This window comes from Triturus cristatus, chromosome 10 (genome assembly GCF_964204655.1).
Source record: "Triturus cristatus chromosome 10, aTriCri1.1, whole genome shotgun sequence".
In the NCBI taxonomy this organism is placed as follows: Eukaryota; Metazoa; Chordata; class Amphibia; order Caudata; family Salamandridae; genus Triturus; species Triturus cristatus.
This window is the reverse complement of record NC_140593.1, coordinates 1197069929-1197093651: the sequence shown is the minus strand read 5'-3', so window position 1 is coordinate 1197093651 and position 23723 is coordinate 1197069929. Positions and strand designations below refer to the sequence as shown.

At 42.7% G+C, this 23723-nt stretch overlaps 1 protein-coding gene across 2 annotated transcripts in view; it reads right to left on the bottom strand.

The window, feature by feature from the left end:
* LOC146797033 (myosin-4-like) overlaps window positions 1–23723 on the bottom strand; it is a 79196-nt gene that overhangs the window by 29425 nt on the left and 26048 nt on the right. For both annotated transcript variants that reach the window (XR_014969673.1, XM_085629638.1), the window contains exons 12-19: window positions 22825–22943; window positions 22559–22708; window positions 22305–22475; window positions 21330–21642; window positions 21147–21217; window positions 20840–20927; window positions 20628–20745; window positions 12108–12231 (exon numbers count right to left, since the gene is read on the bottom strand). Coding sequence is in view for 1 of the 2 variants with exons in the window: in XM_085629638.1 (XP_085485764.1) it covers window positions 12108–12231; window positions 20628–20745; window positions 20840–20927; window positions 21147–21217; window positions 21330–21642; window positions 22305–22475; window positions 22559–22708; window positions 22825–22943 (1154 nt within the window). In the remaining variant the exon portion in view is untranslated. The remainder of the gene's footprint in view (window positions 1–12107; window positions 12232–20627; window positions 20746–20839; window positions 20928–21146; window positions 21218–21329; window positions 21643–22304; window positions 22476–22558; window positions 22709–22824; window positions 22944–23723) is intronic.

Below are 23723 nucleotides of genomic sequence, written 5' to 3'. Positions count from 1 at the left end.
TGTGAGTGCAATCCACAGATTTCTCAGGAAACATACAGGCCACCCTTATGGATATGCCTTCTGATGGCTTATGCTTATTCATTGAAAAGTAGATTCTGCCTTAGAAAGCTTGAGAATAGAAGCACAACATGTACTGTGGGTCTTTCAGCCCCTGAAAAACAGTTTCCTCACCAGTTCGGGAAATTCTGAGGCTCCTCCAGGTGGTTAGTATACAGACAGCGCCTGTCTCCCCTGCCTCTGGACGTGGATCTGGCAGGCAAAACACAGGCCACCACAGGCAGCCTGAACTGTTTGTTACACCACAGCGGGACCTTAACTGGGTTTTGACATTCCTCATGTGCACTTCTTATGAGCTGATGTACAGCTGCTTGTTACGTCTTTTGACAATGAAGACTGTCTTCCTCATTGAAATCACTCCCGATCGTCACATGTGTGAACTCCAGGCTCGACCCTACACCACTTCCTTTACAAACAAACCAGTGCTGAGGACTGGGGAGGCCTTCTGGCTGCAAGTCGTGACATATTTCCTCACTGGGCATCCCATCAGTCTCCCTTTGTGTTTTTTCCTCACCTCCATTGGTTAGTTCCCAAAAGAGCTAAGTTTTATTTTGCTCGTACCAAGGACCATGGATGGACGATCAGCTTTCTCGGGTGAGGAAGGGAAAGGCTGTGCAGAAAAGGACTCCGTTGAAGTGGATTGTGCTCTGCATTAAGATTTGTGATGCACCGACCAAAGAATAGCCTTTGGAAGTTCTAAGAGCGCATTCCACCAGGTCTAAGGGTGCCACCACTGCATTGGCATGGCGAGTGCCTGCCTTCAATATCTGTCAGGCTGTGACATGGACATCAGTGAATACGTTCATGAAGCACTACTGCCTTGACAGCCAGGTCTGAGGGAAGAGCATCTTGCCCATTGGTCATGCAAGATTTTCTGGTCTGAGTCCACTCCACAGACCCTCCACCTTTGGGTGGTACTGTTCGGGATATATTATGAAGGTGAGGAATCTGCGCTTAGAAGTATCCATCAGAAGAACAAGTAACTTACCTTTGGTAACGCTCTTTATGGTGGACACTAATCATAGGTTCCTCACTGCCCTCCCACCTTCAAGATGCATGGTATGCCCTACTTTTAACATCTAAAAATAACCTAAATTAAAGGTCTGCACTCTGGTACTGATAGTTGCTTTCTGCTCCCCATCCGAGGGCACAGGAATTATAAAGCAAGAAACTGATGTTGGCACGCAGAGGTGGGACTTATATACAACTCCACTCCATAAATTGAGGGTGGAACAAAGACTACACTGAGTGACATCCTGCCACTTAGTGGTGCGCAGGAGAACTGCTATAAAAAGTTTCCCAAACTAGTCTGGCACCTGGAGAATATTCTAAATGTGAGGAATCTCACATGGGGAGAGGAGTTGGCCTAATGGCTAGGGTGGTCGATCTCGAATCTGGGGAACTGGGTTCGAGTCTCGGCAATGACGCTGAACATTCTGTGATTCTGGGCAAATCACTTAATCTCCCTGTGCCTAACAAAAATGAATGTGTATCCTCATGTACCGTAACTGGTGCTATGTAAAGCACTCCGATACTGGGTCAAAAAAAATATATATCTGTGGTTAGATAGAGTATCTACCAGAAAGATTATTCCCAGAGGTAAGTAACTTCTCCTGTGGGCACTGTTACTCACATCATGCTATCCACTGCATATCTTCTAGATAACCTGGTCTATAGACATGTTTTTTAATAAGAAGCAATTTTCAGTTTCATCATTTTATCATACACACAAGCTATGTGTCAGGAAATTATGCAATGTAAATTAAAACCTATGAAATACTTTTTAAATGAAGAGCTCATCTGATAACATGATTCATTTTAGAAAGTTCCTTACTTTTGCTGAGATCAAGAATGTTAAATATGTATATTTCACGCTGTAGTAGAAACTTAAAGAAAATTACATGTGTGGTGAGCCTGATGAAGAACATCCTGGAAAATACAGTGGTAAATGCATTAACTGCATGTTGTAAGATATGGAGATAAGATGCTGAACAGATGGCAGTAACATGATTGGCACCTGCCAATCCTGCATCCTTACAACATTTGTGTCTGGAAGCAGCCAGCAATTACATAGTTGTGTCACTTAATCAAACCCACTCCACAGAGTAGTTGTGGTTAATGTGTGCATCCTTAGGCCTAGACAAAAACATGGTAACTCAGCTACAGGACATTTCTATTCTGTGTTAGCATACTGCCCACTTCTAAATGAGGGTCCAGACTTCAGGCTGATATTGTAGGCACTAGCTCTGTCTGGGAGATGGCATGGGTTGGTCCTAATATTCATTACCTAATGGGCACAGCTGATCTGGCTCCAACTTCCCACCTTGTGGATTCTTGTAAATATATATAAATGTGATGAGATACTACTTGGACAGAAGGTTCAACACTTCTAACAGCACCAGGAGGATGAGTGAATGAGGAAATGAATTCACCTTCAAAAGCATACTCCCATTGTCTTCAGAAAGAAATACATTTAATTGAAGAAAGAAAGGTAGAGCAGAGAGAAATAATGTCTGATGAGTGGCCTGACACTGTCAAGGAGGAAGAACTGAGGACTGTGACATGGGGATGGAATACATTTTGGCAATATTGGTTAATGGCTGTTGGTAACAATCGCACTGCATACATCATAAAAAGGGTCATGTTCACATGTTTTATGTATTGTTATATTCCCCAAGGAGTGGCAGTCTTTTGTCTTGTGCGCACCAAGACTGTAACTGGAAACAAGCAGTTTAGATGGAAAACATTTTTAACAGTTATAACTAATGAGCTAAACTTTGAAAAACAAATCTATTGGTAATTGGGTGTTTAAATGGGGGCTTCAAACAAGGATGTGTTTAGTCTAGCAAAGTGATTCAGAAAGCTATCACCAAGGAGCAGAGGATTCTACTAAACCCTATGGGAATAGTTCAACCTGGCTGTAAAGATATATGTGTAGTGGACACAAATAATTCTGTCAACCTGCTCCAAGTCAAATCGTGTGGACCTTTGAAATGAGAAACTGCCTTAAAAGGGGCTTGTTAGTTTTTCTTTAAATGTTGATATTTTCTGATTTCATGATTATCTGCAGATTCATTTGTTAATATCACGTCAATATTTACAGTCACATTAAATCTCCAGACAGTTGAAACCAACAACTTTTTAGTATAATTATCCATTATTTCATTTAACAAATTCTAACTGCCATTTAAACATGGAATTGTTACTGGAGTATAATGTAACCTCCAATTGTGTTGCTGTATGATTTGAAGAGTAATTGGGTATATCTGTAACCTGTCCTTTTTGTATGTCTCTTGTTAACAGAAAATAATAATTCTGGGAAGCGGATACAAATCTCTTAAAAAACATGTGTAGCGTCTTTTGTGACTATTTTCTTCCCTCCAAAGACCAATAAGCTCTAGCTCTTTTTTTGTGATTGTTTTGCTTTGGCAACTTTGTTTTCATTGGATTTTTAAGAGCCTTATTGGAGTTTAGTTGAATTGATTGTAGGAAGATGAAATAACCTCCCACAATAACCGTCTGTGGAAAATCTATCAAATGACCTATTAAGTCTTACATTGCATTTGGATAATCTAACGAGAGCCATGAAATGAGACAATAGTGAATGTAGAAAGGTTTAAAGACAGTAAAGAATGTAAATATAATAGTTAATGGCAAGGATATTTTAGACAATCACAAAGATAAGGATAAAGGTAAAGTTAAAGACACTGATAAACAAACAGATAATACTGAGTTTCTAGATTAACGGGCAATGAACAGCAGAGAATCGCATAGAGCTGTTGCCTCCGCTGCACAGACATAGTTTGTATACTCCAGAAAAACAAAGACTATAGATAAATCAATCTTAGAATCAAAATCTCTGTCAAATCAGGAACGCCCTGCGGGCAGACACAGTGCTCATAAGAATAATTGCAAAATGCAAATAATCCAGTCTCAAGATACAGCCATTTACTTGCCCGAGCACGCCATCTCACTTACATACAAGAAGCTTATCAATAATCCTCCTGATCCCCTCGGATCCCTTAAAGAGAAATGGGTGGCGGATGGACTGGAGATCGATGAGGAGGAGTGGGTGGTGGCGCTGGCGTCCCCGAGGGAGGTGGCGATTTCGGCCAGACTTCGGCTCATACAACTCAAAATACTGCATAGAGTGTATATCTCTTGCACTAGACTGCAGGCGATGGGACGGTGGGGGGGGAGGGACTCTGCAGACGGGGATGCGGTGTAGCTGGCTCCTTCTTTCATATACTGTGGGAATGCCCGAGGGTGCAGAGGTACTGGAGGCGTGTGGTGTCTTGCATGCAAGAGGTATGGGAGGTGAATTTACGCCCAGAGGCCAAAAGATGCCTCCTGAACATCTGGGAACCCACGGACTTACCTGCGAGAGGGAAACTGTGGGTCACACTTGGGCAAATGGTAGCAAAACGAAACATAGCCCGCCTCTGGGGTGCATCCGTCCCGCCGAAACTAGCCGAATGGCAAAGGGACATGGACTGGTGTATGCTGCAAGAGAAGACTGTGTACACGGCGCGGGGGGTGCCCCCGAAAGTGGGGGGAGGTGTGGTCACGGTGGAACGAATACAGAGGGGACATATGTGAGCCTCCCCGGGCCCGCCGATCCGGCTTGGGAGACGTGAACTGAACGAACTCTAAAGTCAAATACTGTGCACGCTTTCCTGATTTATGCTGGCCCTATATGAAACCGGTGTTGTAATGACTCTATTGCCTGATGATTGACCATACTGTTCCGTTGTCTTTTTCTTTTTGCAAATAAAAAAACAGAAATTTAAAAAAAAAAAGATACAGCCATTGAATCCTTATATACTTTTGGGGAAAATAAAAGAGATGAAAGCTAATTAGGTGTCAACTGCATCTACATTAAGCTAACACATGCAGGAAATACAGATAAAAGATATCGGGCCATATGTATCATGCATTTGCTACTGGTAAAATGCATTATGGTATGCATGTATTCCAATTTGCGATTTGGTAACATGTTACCGAATCGCAATTTGGAATTGCGACTACATACCGATTCGGTATTAGGAAGGGATGTGTAGGGCATCCCTTACTAATAACCGAATAGCAGCGGTATGTAAGAATGTTTCACGACCGAAATGCTATTTCGAGTAGGTGGTAACCCATTCGTGAAAGAGAAGGGGTCCCCAAGGGACATTTCCCCTTTGAGAGTTTCTAGCAAAAATGTTTTCTCAGAGTAGGCAGTGGCCCCTGCTCTTAAAACATGAAAAGAAAACTTTTTATTTTTATTTTTTAAATGCATATGTTCTATCTACCCCAAGCCAAGATTGACTCATTTCAAAGACCATATTTCAAATTATCTATAGAGGGAAAACACTGATCTGCATGACTGACTGGGACTGCTATAACTTGGTGGGTTAATTCATTGGCAGGGCTTGAGATTGTTAAACCAGTCAAATCCCCCTATATAAGTCCTATTTTAAATTCATCCCACTGGGAGGTGTTATTTTGAAAAGAAGCATGATTTGTGCTCAACTCTTGCTGATGCCTTACACCTGGTTTGATATGAAACTAAAATGATGCATGTTGGCGGTGTCCTGCCTCTGCATGCCAACAGCTATCACGAGATACATTAGGTCTGCCATATGGAATCCCTCAATTAAAACCATTATAATTGCCAGGAAACAACACATTATTTTTAAATCATCTCGTTATAGCAGAAAAGAGTGACTCCATGTCACCAAACTGTAATGTATCCTACCCCTTGTTAGATTGAAAGCCAGTTGACTGTATTTCTTTCATTCCTCACTGCTGTGACACTTGTTTTATTTATCTCCACTGAAAAGGGCATGTTTTTTATCTGAATATTTATAATTGTATTACAATATTACTGTGTTCGATCAGGTCTGGGATGGAAAATAACATGGGTAAACAGTTTTAGTGTCGATGGAAGTAATAGATTTATTTGACTTGAATTTTAAATTAGTATTGACCTGATTATTACGTTAAAATACTTTGAAAATAAATGGTTTGGATAATTGTCACATCATTATATGCAAATAGGCTAATTCCTGCTTTTGTATTGCACAGATCGATAACATGTTAATAAACAACAAATGAATAAATAAAATGTTAAACTTGAGTGCTGGAATTCTGTAATCAGGGCATGGAACACTGGTGAGAAAATCAATAAAAAAAAATCAGTTTCGCAGCAGTGTTTTATTCAATCATGAAATCCCTCGATATTAATGTTTTTAGATATGCCTACCAATGTTCTTTTTCTTTTGTACCAATTTGCACTGTGTAGATTTTTAGAAACATATATGGGTTATTAACTTATGCTGCAAAAGAAATGCATACGTGTTTTACAAATATGTCGCTCCTAATGTTTGAAAAGTTAAAAAAGGTAAGAGATATGAGAAAAATGAATTCAGTTCAAACTATTTTTTTTTTTTAAATAGGCTCTGTCTTCTGTCTTTTTTACGTTTCCTGAATGTTATGCTACTTAATAGAAATACTCTCACGTCAAAGTCTGTGAACTTTAAAGCAGAGAGGCTCACCTTAAACATTTTCTATCAAAGTGACATGCGTGCATTCTCAACATCATGGGCACCGGAGGACTTGATCTCACATCATACTAAACAAGCATTTTCAATGCAATAGGTCTCACATTATTAAAGTTTGAGCTGTTGGCATTGCTAATAATAATGCAACACCAATAGCAGCTCAAAGATTCAGTAATGTGAGACCTATTGCATTGCACTTGTTTTTTTTGTTGTTTTTTTTATATAGCACGAACTTGAGTGAAAGGTGTGTATTTATGTCGCATTGAGTACAGTGTAATTATGTGTTGTGTTATAATGTGGCACAGAGTGGTATTGTGTGGAGTGTATTTATCTTGCATTAAGTAGAGAGTAATTATGGGATGTGCAATCGTGTAGTACTGAGTGATGTGTCGAGTGTATTTATGTTGTATTGAATACAGTGTAATTATGTGATGTGTAATCACACAACCACACCCAACCACACAACCACACACACACACACAACCACACACCCACAACCACACACGCAACCTCAACCACACACGCAACCTCAACCACACACACAATCACAACTATCACAACCACACACACACAACCACACACACACACACACACAACCACACACACACAGCCACCCACACACACACAGCCACCCACACAACCACACAACCACACACACACAGCCACCCACACAAACACACACACACACACACAACCACACACAACTTAAGGGAATCGGGTAACGGAAAGAGAAAGAACTCTATTCAAAATCCCACGTTTTCAGTCAAGTCAGAAAATATGACTTAGCCCCAACGAGTCCTTGTTTTGTAACTAAGCAGATACAGTCAATTATTTCAGTAAGCCTGACGCGGCATTAGAAAAAGAGAAGTAAAGTGCAATTATTAGGCACGCATTGTTTACCTTGTAACAAAGTAAATATTTGCCGCATATTTTCATTTACTTTGCCTTGTAACCGCCTTAATTTATTTTACCTTGTAACCGCGTAAAGATTAGCCACGCATTCCTCCCAATTAGGCAACAAACTGTATTGCAGCCGCAAAGCCACAAGTAAAGTGATCGCAAAACTGAAAGCAAAGCCACAAGTAAAGCGATCGCGAAACCGAAAGCAATCGCTTTTGGAAGCAGAGACAGCCGCCAATGGTGCGCGCGCCACAGACAGCCATATGGTTTCAATTATCGCGCCCGTGTTTGGGCACGATAATTGAAACCAGATAGGCTTTAGTGCGTGTAACAGACACCAATAGGCCGTGGGTGGAGCGATGCGCCCTCCTTTGGCCTATTGCGTACTCTGTCTAAAAAATCCAGCCACTAAAAGCCAAATAATAGAAGACAAAACAAAAAACACAAGCACTAGCGTGTACGATTCCAGGGTCCATTTCTGAACCCCGGACAAAAGGACTCTCGCTGCGCGAGCACTGCTATGCAGTGCAACGCTAGGCGCGAGACCTAAAAATGTGAATGCCAACAAACTCACAAGTTTGTGGGTATACATAGACTTTCCGGGGCACCCCCAACAGGGAACATTCACTTGCCATCCATTGAAGCAGATTTAGACCCATCTAATGTACACAGATTTATAAGTTCACGTTCACATTTTGGAAATACAGAGTGTGAATTCACATTTGCAAAGTGGGGTGTTGTGAATCCCCCTCTTTAGCAGCAACAGCGGGGGTTCTTGATGGGCCTCCTCTTTCTGCAACTCGGCAGACAAAGGCTCATAATTAACGTTAACCAAAGGGAGGGTGCATGGGTGGCATATTGAAGGGATGGATGAATGTGTGAGTGAAAGGGTGGATTAGGGTGAGTGAAAGCGTAGATGGGAGATGGATGGATTTCTACAATCGTACATTCTCAGGTATTGCCCCGAGAATCTGGAACTACCTTCCTCCGGAAACTAGACTGATTCCTTCTATACTCGTCTTCAAACGGAAGTGAAAACTACACTGATGAACTCCGCGCTGAGCTAGAAACTTTTGTCCTTTTGTGTCCTATCACGTACCGCTGATTGATGGCCTACTTGGCAATTGTATTGTCCCATTGCCTGCCTCTTTATGTCATTTTGTTGTCATTTTTTCCCGGCTGTTATATCATTGTTGTTCTCCCACAATTATCTACCTATGGGTTCCTCAACTCATATGTAAAGTGCTCTGATACCCACTAGGGTCACGTTCGCGCTGTATAAAAGTTTTTAAAATAAGATGGATGAATGAGTGAAAGGATGGATTTATGGCTAGATGAGGGAAAGAATGGATGAATGAGTGAAGGAGGATGGGTGGATATGTTGCGTGACAGAGTGGGCGAATGAGCGAATGGATAGATGAATGAAATTAAGGATGGATGGATGAGGGAAAGAGAGGATGGAGAGATAGCTGAACAGATGAACTGGTGGATGGATAAATGGAGTAGAAGGGTGGATGAGTGGAAGGACTGATCGATGAGTGATGGAATGGATGGATCAGTAAATGGGAGGATAGAAGCATGCATGGATGGATGGACTGCATGAAAGTGGATGAATGTAAGAATGGATGAGTTGAAGGATGGATGGATGAGTCAAGGTGAAGATGGGCGGATGGATGGATTGATGGCTAGCGTGAATGGGTGGATGTATGGACAGAGTGAAAGGGTGGATGAGTGGATGGATGGATGAGTGAAAGGATTGGAGTAAAGAGTGATGAGTGAAAGGATGGCTGTTAGAGTGGATGAGTGAAAGAGTCCATAGATGAGTGAAAGGGAGGATGGATGGATGAATTGAGTGAATGGGTGGATGTATGGACAGAGTTAAAGGGTGGATGAGTGAAAGGATGGATGGTTGGATGGATGGGTGAAGGGATTGATGTAAAGATGGATGAGTGAAAGGATGGCTGTAAAAAGGGCTCAGTGAAAGAGTCGATGGTTGGGTGAAAGGGAGGATGAATTCATGGGTAAAAGAATGGAAGGGCAAATGAAAGGGAGGGTGAATGGATTGACATATGGTCAAAGCATGGATGGATGAGTGAGTGAAAGAATGGATGGATGTGTGAAAGGGTAAATGGATTGATAAGGTAAAGATGGATGGATGAATGAAAGGATGGGTGAATGAGTGAAAGGATGGATGGAGGAATGGAAGAGTGAAAGGCTGAGCGAAGGGTGGATGAATTAATTAGTGAAAGGGGATGTATGAGTGAAAGGTTGGATGGGTGGGTGGATGGATGGGGTGGAAGGATGGATGAATGAGTGAAAGGGTGGATGGAGGGTTGAAAGAAAGGATGGATAGGTTTGGAGATGGATGGGGAGGTTTGGAGATAGGTGGGTGGGCAGACAGAATGGTGAAAGACTGACTGATAGATGAAAGAATGAATGGATGACAGAATGTAAAGGTGAAAAGGTGGATATTAGTGGGTAGCTGGAAGGATGAAAGGATAGATGCTTGGGTGGAAGAGACAAGAGAACTCCTATGGGGAGGGTCACAGTGACTTGCATCATGCCATAAGAGCTTTGGTTAAAAGTGAGGGGTGTTTTAATTCTCTGTCTACTCCCTTGCTCGCAAAACAATCCACTTGCTGATGTAAGTTCAATGTACATGTGTAATTGTCTTTGTGAGTCGTGCATGCCCCACCGTGGTATTCTTAGCAAATCACGATACACAGTGTCAGGGCAATTAGCATGTGCACGTTTAGGTAGCGTGGAGGAATCGCCTATGTGCATGCGCACAGCATCTTTTTATCATTAAAAAAAATCATGCGTTTCCGCTTTTGAAAAGATTTTCTCACACATGTATTTTTGCATGAATAAATGCCCTATAAGGTATTCTTTGAGTGTCATGTTGCTAGAATGTCCTGCTACGCTTTTGTTTTGGGGTTTTCACAATTTTTTTCTCAGCTCATTCTCCTTTTGGAGATTGTTACAGATTTACTTCTGTCGACAGCAGGAGTAAATCCATTCCCATAGTGGAAATGGTCAAGGAATACCTCCAAAATTGGTGAGGGTTTAGGTGAAGTGAAACATTTTTTTAAAGCTACAATTGATTCAGACAAAACATTTTTGCATGGTAGTTGTACATCCTTTACAGATTTGCATGCAAAACTGCCGTCGTGAGTGAGGAAGTATTAATGCACGTAGCTTTTTTAGGAAAACTCCTGGAATCCTTTGAGTTTCAAAAATGAGTAAATGTACGCCCAAACCGAGGAGTAAACCTACTAAAGATGTACATTGAAATTTTTTTGAGAACCCATTACATTGTTAGCTATTGCAACCGCTACAGAGCAGTATGATGTAATATATAAAGCCCCCGGTGACAATGGACTGTTTCCATGACATTACGGCTTAATAATACCGACCATGAGGTGGCTTTGATTTTTTGGGACCCTGCTGGCTTCTGTCCTAAATTAATAGCACAGAGTCCTGTCCTCTCTGAAACCAGAGAGGCGTTCACAGCCCAAACAGGCAGGGTTGGCCCGAGAGCTCGACATATATTCCCCCCCATAATTACACAACTTCGTCTGCAAGGCCTGAGTTCTCACCAAAAAAAGCCCCTAATTAGAAGTTAGCAATTTGCTCCGGAAGAGAGGGCAATATTAACTCTTGCTAATGGATGTTTTAATATTTGCAATAGATGCGGTACTACTCGCATCATCAACGCTTAGAAACTGTAGAAGTTTAAACAGAAGCGCTATGCTGTAAAGTCACTGTCACATAGCAGCTCCGCAATGGGCACATGAACTCACTGAGCTATCTTGATGCTGTATCCTACCTTCGCGTGTAACCTTATAAACATGATGGGAACACAGTGAATGATGCTGGAACACCGAGACAATCTATTTGTTTACTTTTGGTATAATCGCGGCACCCGCGCTTTACTTATAACATTAAAAGTAAAGCGCGGGTGCCGCGATTATACCAAACGTAAAGAAATAGATATTTTTTTCTATTTCTTTACCTTTGGTATAATCGTGGCACCCGGGTGCCGCGCTTATACCAAAAGTTAAGAAAAACAAGCAAATCGCTGGGCAGAAAGGTAGGAAAAGCAGGAGCTTCTGAAGGAAATAGAGATACAGGGACTAACGAGGGTAAAGAGAATGTCTCCGTGAGCCTTGTGCTCGGCTGGCGCCTCGGGCATGTTTACTATGGGAACAAATGGGAATGCAAAGCCATTAATTAAGCAGGATGGCTCTGTCTCCCTTCACGCCCAGGGAGGAGGGAGATGCGAGCAGAGCATCAAAGGGCTGGGTGAGAAGGGAGGGGGGAATGCAAGGGTCAAAGCGGCGAAAGTGAAAGTAATCGAGCAGAGTATCAAAGGGCTGGGTGAGAAGGGAGGGGGGAATGCAATGAGCAGAGGAGCAGCTGTGCACGTGCATGTGATCGTGCACTCAAGGTTTAGGCCAGCCAAAAGACTGTGGGTAGCACTTTGAAAATCCCACATATAAAATGTCTCTTCGAGCCTTTGGCTCAGCAAGACCTAAAAATGAGCAATAAACATATTCTTCCAGTTGAAATGATGTATTTGTGGACATAAATCGCTGTTTTTACCTTAGTGTGGCCAAATTTATATTGAGTGTGATCAATATCGATCGATCCCAACAGTTTCTCACTCGCCTTCTTGCTGTCGATAAATTGTCCTTCAGGAATAGCGCTGGCATTCAGAACCTTGTACCTAAAAGATATAACAATAGTGGTTCCTGGGTAAAAATACAGCCACGGTGAGATGGCAAATAGATATTTTATAGTTGTTAAATAGCTAGTCTTAGCAATGATTTTCATTTCATGAATTGTGTCCTAAATAATGAACATTGAGAGTGGATTCAAACCCCAGGAGACCAGCGACGCAAAATAAATGATTGCTGTTCTTGTCTTTGCATTACACAATAATTTAGTTATTTCAGTCTGCTTATCTTATACATTGATATGAATACATTAGTATTTTTTAGAACATAACATAACATGCTGTCATAGTGCCACAAAAAGGTGTTTTCTTAGTATGAGGGGATCCAGATCTCAGAATAATAAAGCGTCCTGCTGGTGGTGCTACAGGAACAAGCAGGGTAGAAGGCAGCCAGTGACAGCATAGGGCCAGAATGTCCTAGAGCACTGACCTCTGGGAGGTGTAAAGCTTCTTCTGTGTTTCCTGTGATGAAACACAGATAAAATGTCTCAGCATACGCTCTGTGTGGATGGTAGTCTATGAATATTGAACTACAAAAAGAGGGACAGGAGGGGCTTTTTCCACTCACAGGGGAGTGGGAGGTCCAGCAAGAAAAGGTACCCCAGTAATGAGGATTACAAAAAGGGAAGAATCAAAAGGAAGGCTGGATCCAACTGAGTACACCATGTGTCTATGGTTGGTAATCCATTTGTTGGATAGTAATGCCCTCACACACCCTTTCAGGTGTCATGCTTCATCATATGGGCTGCTCCTCATCGGGCCGGCGGTGCAATGCCTAACGGGCTCCCTTAAAAAGGGGCACTTTGTCGGAGATCTTCTATCCAACTGCCGTATGGTGAAGTGCGGGTGTGGGGGCCTAAATAGTGTAGATTTTTTAATAGAGGAACAGCAGGAACAACCCTTTTTGTAATCCTCCAGTCTGTGAATATTACCTTTGGAATTTGTCTTGGTGGTGACTTTAACGCCAGATGGAATTTGTCTTGGTGGTGACTTTAACGCCAGATGGAATTTGTCTTGGTGGTGACTTTAACGCTAGACTTCCAAGGGAAAACGGTTTAGCTACTACTTTTTTGAATCACGAGCCTTCATGCAAAAGAGGGATGGAACTGTCAGACCATTTGTCCATCTGCAACTTATTTAATGTGATGGAAATAGCGGATGTATATCAAAACAATAATTGCTCAATACCCACCTATAGGGGTCGTGGTCGTGCCTCAACTATTGATTATGTTTTTATATCTGCCTCATTAGAGGATCTTTTATTAAAGGCAGAGGTCTTGTGCACCACGCAGGGCGATCATAACCCAATTTTAACAACAATTAGATTCTCCCGTAGACCTAGTCTTGTTAAAGAGCCTGGGGCAAGTAATTTAGGGGCTTCGACTGACAAAATTAAGAGTCATTTGGAAAGGCATTGATAACAACATTTTATTTCTCAATATGATAAAACTACATCCACTGCTCATTGAAACTTGCCTGTCATTTAGCAATTCTAACCCAGAGATTATTAAGGCATTTAGCGGCCTTTGTGCTGGCATTAAACAAATGATCTCCAGACCTGCGTTAGATACTAACCAGAAACCTACATGGTTCAACAGTACCTGCTCGCAAGCAAATAGAGAACTTCGTGTAGCACTGGCAGCAACACCTAGGGACGCAACTCTTGTCAAATCTCATTACGAAGAAGTAGCCAGGCAACGAAAAGACGAGCTTCTAAAAGAACGCTGGGATAATCTTGCCTGTGCTGCTACACTTAATGATGGAAACGGTTTCTGGGAAGCAGTTAAAGCCATGAGATCCATAGGCCTTACACTCACCCCCCCAAGCTGCAACATAACTAGTGAAGCATGGGAAGCACATTTTTCTAAGATTTACACAGCCCCGCCCCAGACAGAGTATCTGCTAAACAGCTTTTCTGCCACTAGGATTTTTATATCGATGTCAGAAGTTGAGGATGCCATCTACCAAAGCCTAGGCAACAAGGCCCCAGGGCCTGACGGGCTTTCTATTGATCTTATTAAGCATAAACTGGATTTTTGGGCATCCCTTTTACTTAATGTTTTTAATAATCTAACAAGCACTTTTATTCCAAGCACTTGCTCTACCAGCATCATTGTGCCTATTTTTAAAAAAGGAGACCGATCCAACCCTAGCTGCTACAGACCGATCTCCCTGATTGACAACACTTTAAAGATTCTCGGGAGGATCTTTTTCAACAAAATAAGGTCTTGGGCTGGAAGGGAGCATATTTTAAATAGGTGTCAGCTGGGTTTTAGAAGTAAACTGGGAACAGTAGAACAGTGCCTTAATTTAAATCTGATTGTTGGCAAGTATACAATAGCCCAGAAGTCACCTATCTATTTGGCTTTTATGGACTTCACCTCAGCCTTCGACTTCGTCAATAGGTCACGCTTGTGGTCGATCCTTTTAAACTATGGGTTGGATGAGGCCTTAGTTAATTTTTTGGCATATTTGCACAGGGACTTGAAGGCACGGGTAAGGATTAGCAATGACGGGGAGGTTTCAGGGGACATCATTATTGGCAGAGGGGGCAGACAGGGGTGTGTACTGGCCCCTCTCTTATTCATTCTTTATATAAACGAACTACACAATGTTCTGTCAGAACTTACTAATGATGTACCAAGAATTAATGGTAATGTACTCCCCGCCTTACTATGACCTAATGGGCCGTACTCCGAACGCACTACGCACTTTAGTTAGGGGTTTTGTAGCTTTTATGGCAGACTTAAACCTTTGCACCAAGTTTAAGAAATCTTTTTTAATGACCTGTGGTCCAAAAAAACACTGTATTAATTCAGGTCCTGAACACTTATTACACACCCGCACTTTTCCATATCTGGGTTTAGTATTTTCTGATAATGGATCTTGGGCAGCCCACGCTGCCCATAGTAGAAGTACATGAGTCTTCCCCAACCAAAACAAGCAGAGGTAGTATTATATATAATCAAAATTGATAAATTACAGTGTATTCCCACTGCCACATATGGCGCTGCAGTCTGGGGTTTTATAAATTGCAGTGGGATTCAGAGAGAGGAAAATAGATTTTGCCGGAAACTTTCAGGGGCTCAAATTTCCTCCCCAAACTTTGTGTGCCATAAGGAATTACATTTATATTACATAGAAGATTTCATCAGGTTGCGTCCAGCTATATTTTGACAAAAAAATTGGCAAAACCCAGAAGCGACTCTGACAAGGGAGATTATTGTAGACTGCCTCAACTGCGACAAGGGAGGGTGCATACCCTGGCTCTCCGCTGTTTGAAAAAGTTTAAGTAGCGTGAACTTAGAGCACATCTTTTTAAATCCATTGTACCTAGAGGGTATGAATAAAAAAGTCCTCATGGATGCATTATATGAATCTTATAATAATGCAAGATACGCCACAGAGCGTTCAAAATCATCAGCCGCCAGGTACATGTCACTAGTGGAGGCAAATAGCCCTGAAACCTATATGCCATCTAAATAGCTCCTGAAGACTACAAGTCGTTGGGGGAGAAGTTTGCTTTTTCGCCTCAAAGATGGCACTTTAAAATACTTACTTTGCTTCCCTCTGGGATTTAATATTAACCTCGAGCAAATGCCCTGCCCTTGTGGCACCCGCAGTAATCAAACGATGTTAAATTTTTTATTTTTCTGCAATTTTTATCAAAATTATACAAAACAATATCTGATCCCCTATTTTAAGGCAATTGCCAACATCGATTACAGAACAGCCTACCTGGAGATTCTTAGGCTTGAGAGGGACGATCTGATTTTTGTGTCAGCTCTTTCCTGAGAGTGGCAGTTTGCTCACGTGCTTCCATGTGCAACTTTTAACGCATTAAGTATACTTGAACACATAATACTGCTTTATTGTATGTACTTACCTATACCTCAGTGGTGGTGCATCCATTGGGGCGCTGGGGTGTTGCCCCACTAGCCACATGGCCCCATTCACGCAAGCGGCAAGCAACTTAGTCGCTCGTCTCTCCACTTGCAGTCGGCACTGGCAGTCTCAGTCAATCGGCCGCTGAAGGGGGTGGGGGCGGGGGCAGGGCTGGCCGCGGCAGCAAGGGTTGAGTGACAGCAGCGCTTGCAATAGTGTGCGCATGCTCGATTTTGGGCTGGTCATTTTTATGACCAGCCCGAACATGCGTACTACAGGCCAGCCACCTACTACCATGGGAGAGCGAGGGGGGACTCGAGAGGCCGAGGGTTGCTTCATGCAGCAGCCCCTGGTCTCCTAATGGGTGGGCCGTCTCCATGCCCTAGCCAATCCTGGCGCTGCTAAGGCAGCATCTTTATTGGCTGCCTGAGACTCTGTCACAGAGCAGGAGCAGAGGCGGCGTGGAGCAGAAGCAGAGGCGGCGCAGACCTATCACCGTCAGGTAAGTTTTATTTTTATTTTATTAAAACTCCCCCGCCCCCGTCGCCCTTCCTACCGCCTTTCTTTCCAAATCTTGACACATTCAGCCATGTCTTGGTCAAAGTCTCCCCTCATTCTACTTTTATGCGGCTGGCCTGATAAAAATGTATGCATGTATCCGGAAGACAAGGGGGGGTCCAGTGGATATGTGAAGAGCAGCCGGGACGGCGTTTCCGCAGGACATAGGCCCGTCCACAGATAAACCAATTCATACATGTGCATAACAGTGTCCGTTTGTGTTTCCCCTAGGTGTCTGCATGGACGCGTGTGTTTCCGTGTGCCTGCCTGAAGATCTGCTTCTGTTTATTTGTGTGCATGTCTCTTTGTGTGTATGCGTAATTAGGTGGGGGGTGAGGAGGTTTATTAAGGCGACTCTCTGCCTGCTCACTGTTCCCACTGTCTCTATCAGTATGAGTCAGGCAGTAATTCAGTGTTCATGTTTGACTTTCTGTTTCTCTGTACAACCTCACTGTCTCAATATTTAATTCTGTTTGAGAGAACCTTTGTGCGTGTGCGCATGTGTCCCTCTGTGAGTACCCCCTCCCTTTCTGGCTTTAAGTTTTGTTGTCCGTCTCTTCAATTCTGTCAGACTGGGCTGTTGAAAGCATCAGCTTTGGTAATGGCTGGACTCCCCCGTCCCCGCCAAAGGGTAGTAATCTTCGTCTCTATGTGTAACCTCCTTGTGTGAGGCTTTCCGCTTGTTGCTGCATGCCGTCCCATCCAGGACCGCCTTAGCGCACAACACGGGCCCCAGCGGGTCTTCTAAACAGACTGGAGTTATAAAATGTGCCGAGGAGTTAGCAGGGTAAGACGCCTTCTATCCACATTCAAGTTTAAGGTCACTGCGGCAGGGGACGGCATTACATTCTCACTTAACTTGCAACAGCAGACGCCTCCCACTGGAAAAAGATGCCCAGCGCTGTAACGTAGACTGGGAGGGAGTCGGTGGTGTGTTGGTGAGAGAGAGGGGGTGACGGCAGGGGGGTAGGGATATGCTGAAGGAGGGACCGATTGCTGACAGTGAAAAGGGTTTTGCTAAGAAATACCCCGGAGAGATTAAATTGTCCTGAAAGTTTCTCTCCAGGAGTCTGTGAATTGGTTAATGGCTTGTAAAGAAGGGAGGTTGCACCTTCCAGAGCGCATGAATAGGGGTGAGATGCAGACACAACATCTTGAAGCTGTTCTGAATCTAACGAAAGCGCTTGGACCCGAATCTGTTTTATGAGAGGAAGGCTTTGAAATGTTATAAACGCATGCCAGGTCAGGAGCTCCTGTTAAAAGCTAAAAGTGCAACCAGCCTTTCCAACCAGCATCTAACCCGAAGAGGCGACATGGTTTTATTTACATAGATTATGCTATGTGCCAACAGTGCCATGCTTTACCTAGACGGAGTTCTGTGCCATGCTGTGACGCTGCTGTGTGATATGGTGTTATTTACATAGAATATGTTATGTGTCATGCCATGCTTTACCAAGATGGAGTTATGTGCCATGATGCTGTCGTGTGGCATGGAGTTATTTACATAGATTATGTTCTGTTCCACCCCATGTTTACCAATATGGAGTTCTGTGCCGTGCCAAGGTGTGGTCGTGTAAGGTATGGTCATGCGGCATAAGGTTATTTGCATAGATGATGTTGTGCGTCCCACAATTGCTGTTTCTGATGCCAAAAACATGGATTGACTTGCAAACAATGAATGATAAAAACGTCGAGGGAATGCATTTCAGCGATTTAGTTCCTCTCTTATTTTACGTGTTTACTTGATCTTGCATTCCCCACGAGTTAGCTATTTTATAATGTTGTTGTTTATCTGTATTTTTTTCTGTGCATACTTTGAGGCTTGAGCCATGCCAGGTGTTTGAGGGGCTTTGATTGAGCACGCAGGCGCTAAGGCTAAAACCAAACAAAGTGCCTGTCAGTGGGTTGGCCTTTTTGCAGAGCACACAGAACAATGTTTATGTATTCCATTTGCGACTGAAATTCTGTGGAAATGTGTGTGTAGGGGGTACACTGATGTCAAAATATTTGGTAGGGCATTCGGGGAAGAGTGAAAGGAGGATGCTGAAGAGGAAAGAGAGGTGGTTAAAGATGTGCCGATGAACAAGATATGCAGAGAAAAAGAGGATATATATCTAACATAAAGCACACATAATAGAAGGCAAAACTCCTTCCACAGGCCTCAATGCTATTTAATTCACAGACTCACTATTTCAGAATTTAAACATTTTCAATGTTAATTATTTATAAGAAATCATTGTTGTTACTCATTTATCTTAAACAGCTAACACACAGTGACAAAGCCAATCATACTGACAGGCTTTAGGCGTCTGTCAGTTGCTGTGCCATTTATCTGGATAAAATTACATCTCAGAGAGAAACAAAAATACCGGGCTGATGGCACACTATGGGAATCACAGAAATGTTTTTATTATGCTCCTTTATAGGGAGCACCCACTTTTTACATCTCACTTAAAGACCTGTCTATACATATTTCTATATGACTGGTTACAGTCAGCAGCTGCATATTTTTCCAAAGTTAATGCTGCATGCAGTGCAAGACACTGGGCAAGCATACATTTTAAAGGGCTAAAGTTGTCATGCAGAACAATTTACATATTACAGGAACTGTTGAACAAATTAATGTAAGAAGATACGGGGCAGTTTTTAATGTGTTTAATATTTCAAGACTATACGTTCCCACTGCTTAATAAGCCTTGCTTTATCGCTGCATTCATTCGCTTTAAAATGCACCATTTGCCAATCTTTTTAAAATTTCTTTCTCAGGAGAGGGACCCTCCCTGGACCCCAGGTTTGTCCATTGAACTTGTTCACATCGCTAACTAGTGTTTTCTATTGGAAAGGATAGAGCCAAAGCCGTCTTGCTTAGTACCCTAGCCCTCTTCAGATGTCAGACTTTCTTGGCAACCCAGAAATTCTCTGAAATAATGTATGAGTTTTCTTTTATGATTGCCTAGAAGAACTGAGGGTCAGATTTACAAGCCCCTTGCGCCACTTTTGCATCATTTTTCCCATGTTAAAAGTGACGCAAAAGTGGCGCAAGGGGCTTGTTAATCTGCCCCTGAATTTTTAGTCCATTTATCACAGAAATAGTGCTGAAAAACGCACCAAAAAGATGCCAATTTTTACAAAATTTCTTCACAGGAGGAGAATCCCCCTCGAACCCCTCTTATTGCCGTCGGGCTCGCTCGCTGCGCTCGCTCACATACATTGGTTTCGTTCTGCATACGCCTCACCAGTTTCAAATTCCACCAGCCGCCCCTGCTATACCTTATAGTATGGAACACCAATTAAAGCGTTATCTGCGGACTGGAATACTCTAAGAGATCAAATTTAATTGCACTTATATTATGCTGCTAAAATTGTTTACAACTAACTGCACTTTATCATAATATGCTGCTATTTGTCTGTCCAACCCCTGAATGTGTTTAACACTACAATGCTGCTACCCGCCGTTTTTTTGTAATTTTACAGGATTTTGAAAACTAGTACCCTGGGCCACATTGTGTTTGCTGTTTCCAAATTTCTTATGGCCATTTGGTTGATTAGAAGGAAAAAATTGTCTGAAGCTCCTTGAACTTTTTAAAGAATCTTTTAAATGTAATTTTAACTCATTCATTGCTGGGAGAGTCGTTTTTACTCAAATGTATTTTAATAATGTTTTATTGTCTGTAATGTTTTTATTGTGTCTTTTATGGTCTATATGACCGAAATAAAGAATTTTTGGATTGGATTGGAATTTTATTTATGATATTGTTGTTTAGTATACTATGTCTTTTTAACATATGCACACAATTGAAGACTTTGTAACCTGAAAGTCCCTTTTTTAACTACTGTTTTTCATATAGTGCTTTTAACAAAAATTGTATTGTTGCTGGTATTATCTGATCTGTGCTTGTATGGATATTTTATATCCGAATAAAGATTATTGAATTGAATATTACCTTTGCTTAAAGTCGCCATAGAGGATCCTGCTTGGAAATCCCTTTCTGCAAATTCTGATGCCTTCCAAGACACCGTTACATCTCAACTGGTGGATCAGGAGATGGTTGTCCATGACACCTGGACATGGAAATAAGCGAGCCAAAGTCAGTTTCCTCATACTATGTTGACTTTGTGGTTCTTCAACTTGTTACATTTGTTTCAGGTACTGTACCTGGTGTTTTTGTCTCATTTGGAATTAGACACCGAACAAAGTGGGGGTGAGTGCTCCTGAGGTTAGTCATCAGCTTGTTCAGGTTTTCCTGTTGAAAGAAATATTAAAAATGCTTTAAACTTTTAATACCCTGAATATATTGGTGGATATGTAGCAATTCAAAAACGTTCCAAGTATGAAGGGGAGATACTACTATCAATCTGGCAGCAAACGTCATCAGATCTGACACAGGTGAATGGTTGTAGATGCAATACACACTGTGAGGAAAAGTTGCTTATACTTTCATTATGCATTTGGGGGACCTTACTCTGAACAAAGCAGAGACGGTCTGGAAGGATGAGCCTTTCTTCTTTTTCCCGCCCTTTGCAGCTCCAGCATCTGTGAATTGAAAAAAAAACATGGGCGCTTGGGGCATCAGTGATACAGCATCAAACAGTATCATTTGCATGTGTTATTGTCTTTGTAAATAAAGTTGAAACGTTATGCCTACCTGCATCTCCTGCCACTGTGTAGGTGCTGTAGAGGAAGGCCAGCAGCTTAATTGAGGACTTTTGATACAGCTGAATGACTGTCTCGTTCAGTGGGTCCTTGTTCTTGTCTAGCCAGCCGCTGATGTTGTAATCCACAGTACCAGCGTAATGCAACAAGGAGAAGTGAGCTTCAGCCTTTCCTTTGCCTGGCTTGGGTTTTTCAAAGTTCTTGCACTTGCCCAGATGCTGGTCGTACAGCTTGTTCTTGAAGGAGGTGTCTGTAGCTTTAGGAAACATGCACTCCTCTTCCAGGATGGAGAAGATTCCCATGGGCTGCAAAAGGAAGTGAGATGTAGATTAGGTTGATTTAGAAGCTTTCATAGAGATCTTAGTCCAGTAAAGAGTCAGGGAGCCAGAGGCAACTCCTCCACTAACACAGTCACAGCAAGTTCACCCCATTTAAAGTTAACCATTGGGTCAGCAGTGCCTTTTTCAGCAACGTAGGTCCCGCTTCCACAACTAGAGATGACATTGGCGGCAGGTCCAATGTGCCCTATCAACATAGCAGACTATTCGCAATATTTCAAAGTGGGTTTGCGTTTGAAAATGAAAAGGCAATGTTCATGACACACTTGGAGTTTTCTTCCAGTAACCGAATGACATGTCAGCATTCTTCATAGCCAGGAGCACCCTGCTATGCGGAGTTGTCTGAGACAGGAAACAATGGTGAACTAGGCATCAGGAAGCCCACACCAAAGATGGCCGACCTTTTGACACCATGCTTGATAGTGAGGGGTTTCCCAGCAGCAGAGCATGCAGCAGCTCCACCATCGCAAACCTCTGAATGAGGGCAGAGATGCAAAAGGTGAGTAGACTGGGCACACAACAAATTGTGGTGGTTCTCCATTACCACCCACCCCTAAATCAGGACCGTAGTTTCTAATCATCATTGGAATTTGCAGAAAGATTTAGCATTCACTCAGAAAGTGACCCACCTTCTCAATGAGCTCAATGCAGGCAGCCAGATCCATGCCAAAGTCAATAAATTCCCACTCAATGCCTTCCTTCTTGTATTCCTCTTGTTCCAAGACGAACATGTGGTGGTTGAAGAACTGTTGCAATTTCTCATTGGTGAAGTTGATGCACAGCTGCTCCAAGCTGTTGAACTAAACAACACAGGTTTGCTTAGGGTGATTATGTTAATAAACATTTACACAACTCGATTATAGTGTCTACCAGAAGAACTTACATCAAAGATCTCAAAGCCTGCAATATCCAGGACCCCAATGAAGTACTGTCTAGCTTGCTTGGTGTCCAGCTGCTGGTTGATTCGAAGCACCATCCACAAGAAGAGCTTCTCATAGACAGACTTGCAGAGTGCACCGATGGCGTTATAAACCTATAGCAGACAAAGTTACATACTGGTTAATTAATTCTCTTATTTCTAGACATATTTTACAGTGTAGTATCAAATTCAATATAGATTGTTAAAAAACCAATATCAGTCTTAGGTACCTGTTGGACATTTTGCCCCTTCGTGACATATTCGTTGCCGACCTTGACTCTTGGGTAGCACAGCGCTTTGAGCAGGTCCGCTGAGTTCAGACCCATCAGGTATGCAATTTTGTCAGCAACTGCACATTATAACAATAGTTCAGAAAAGATATTTCACCAGAATATTCTTACTATCTTCATTGCATGCATTGGTATAGTGAGAGAGTGAGAGACACAGTCTACAGACCTGATTTTATATAAAGGTGCATTTCATGTAAAGGAATTGAAAATACCATTGGGTAATAGGCGTGTCTGCTGTTTAGTGGTAGTGGTAATGTTCACCCACAACACAGCACTCTTAGTAGCTTATTGGTTTCCTCTTCGGGTGGGTTGTACAGGACATGTCTTGGCTCTGCCACAGGAGCTACAGTTCCTTGGTGCATGCATTGGAGCTGCAATTTCTTGGGGCATGCAACATGCACAGGAGCTACAGTTCCTTGGGGCATGCATCATGCACAGGAGCTACCGTTCCTTGGGGCATGCACAGGAGCTACAGTTCCTTGGGGCATGCACAGGAGCTACAGTTCCTTGGGGCATGCATCATGCACAGGAGCTACAGTTCCGTAGGGCATGCACCATGCACAGGAGCTACATGTCCTTGGAGCATGCATCATGCACGGGAGCTACACTTCTTTAGGGCATGCACAGGAGCTACAGTTCCTCTGAGCATGTGTCATGCACAGGAGCTACACTTGCTTAGGGCATGCACCATGCACAGGAGATACATGTCCTTGGGGCATGCACCATGCACAGGAGCTACACTTCCTTAGGGCATGCACCATGCACAGGAGCTACACTTCCTTAGGGCATGCACGGGAGCTACAGTTCCTCGGAGCATGTGTCATGCACAGGAGCTACAC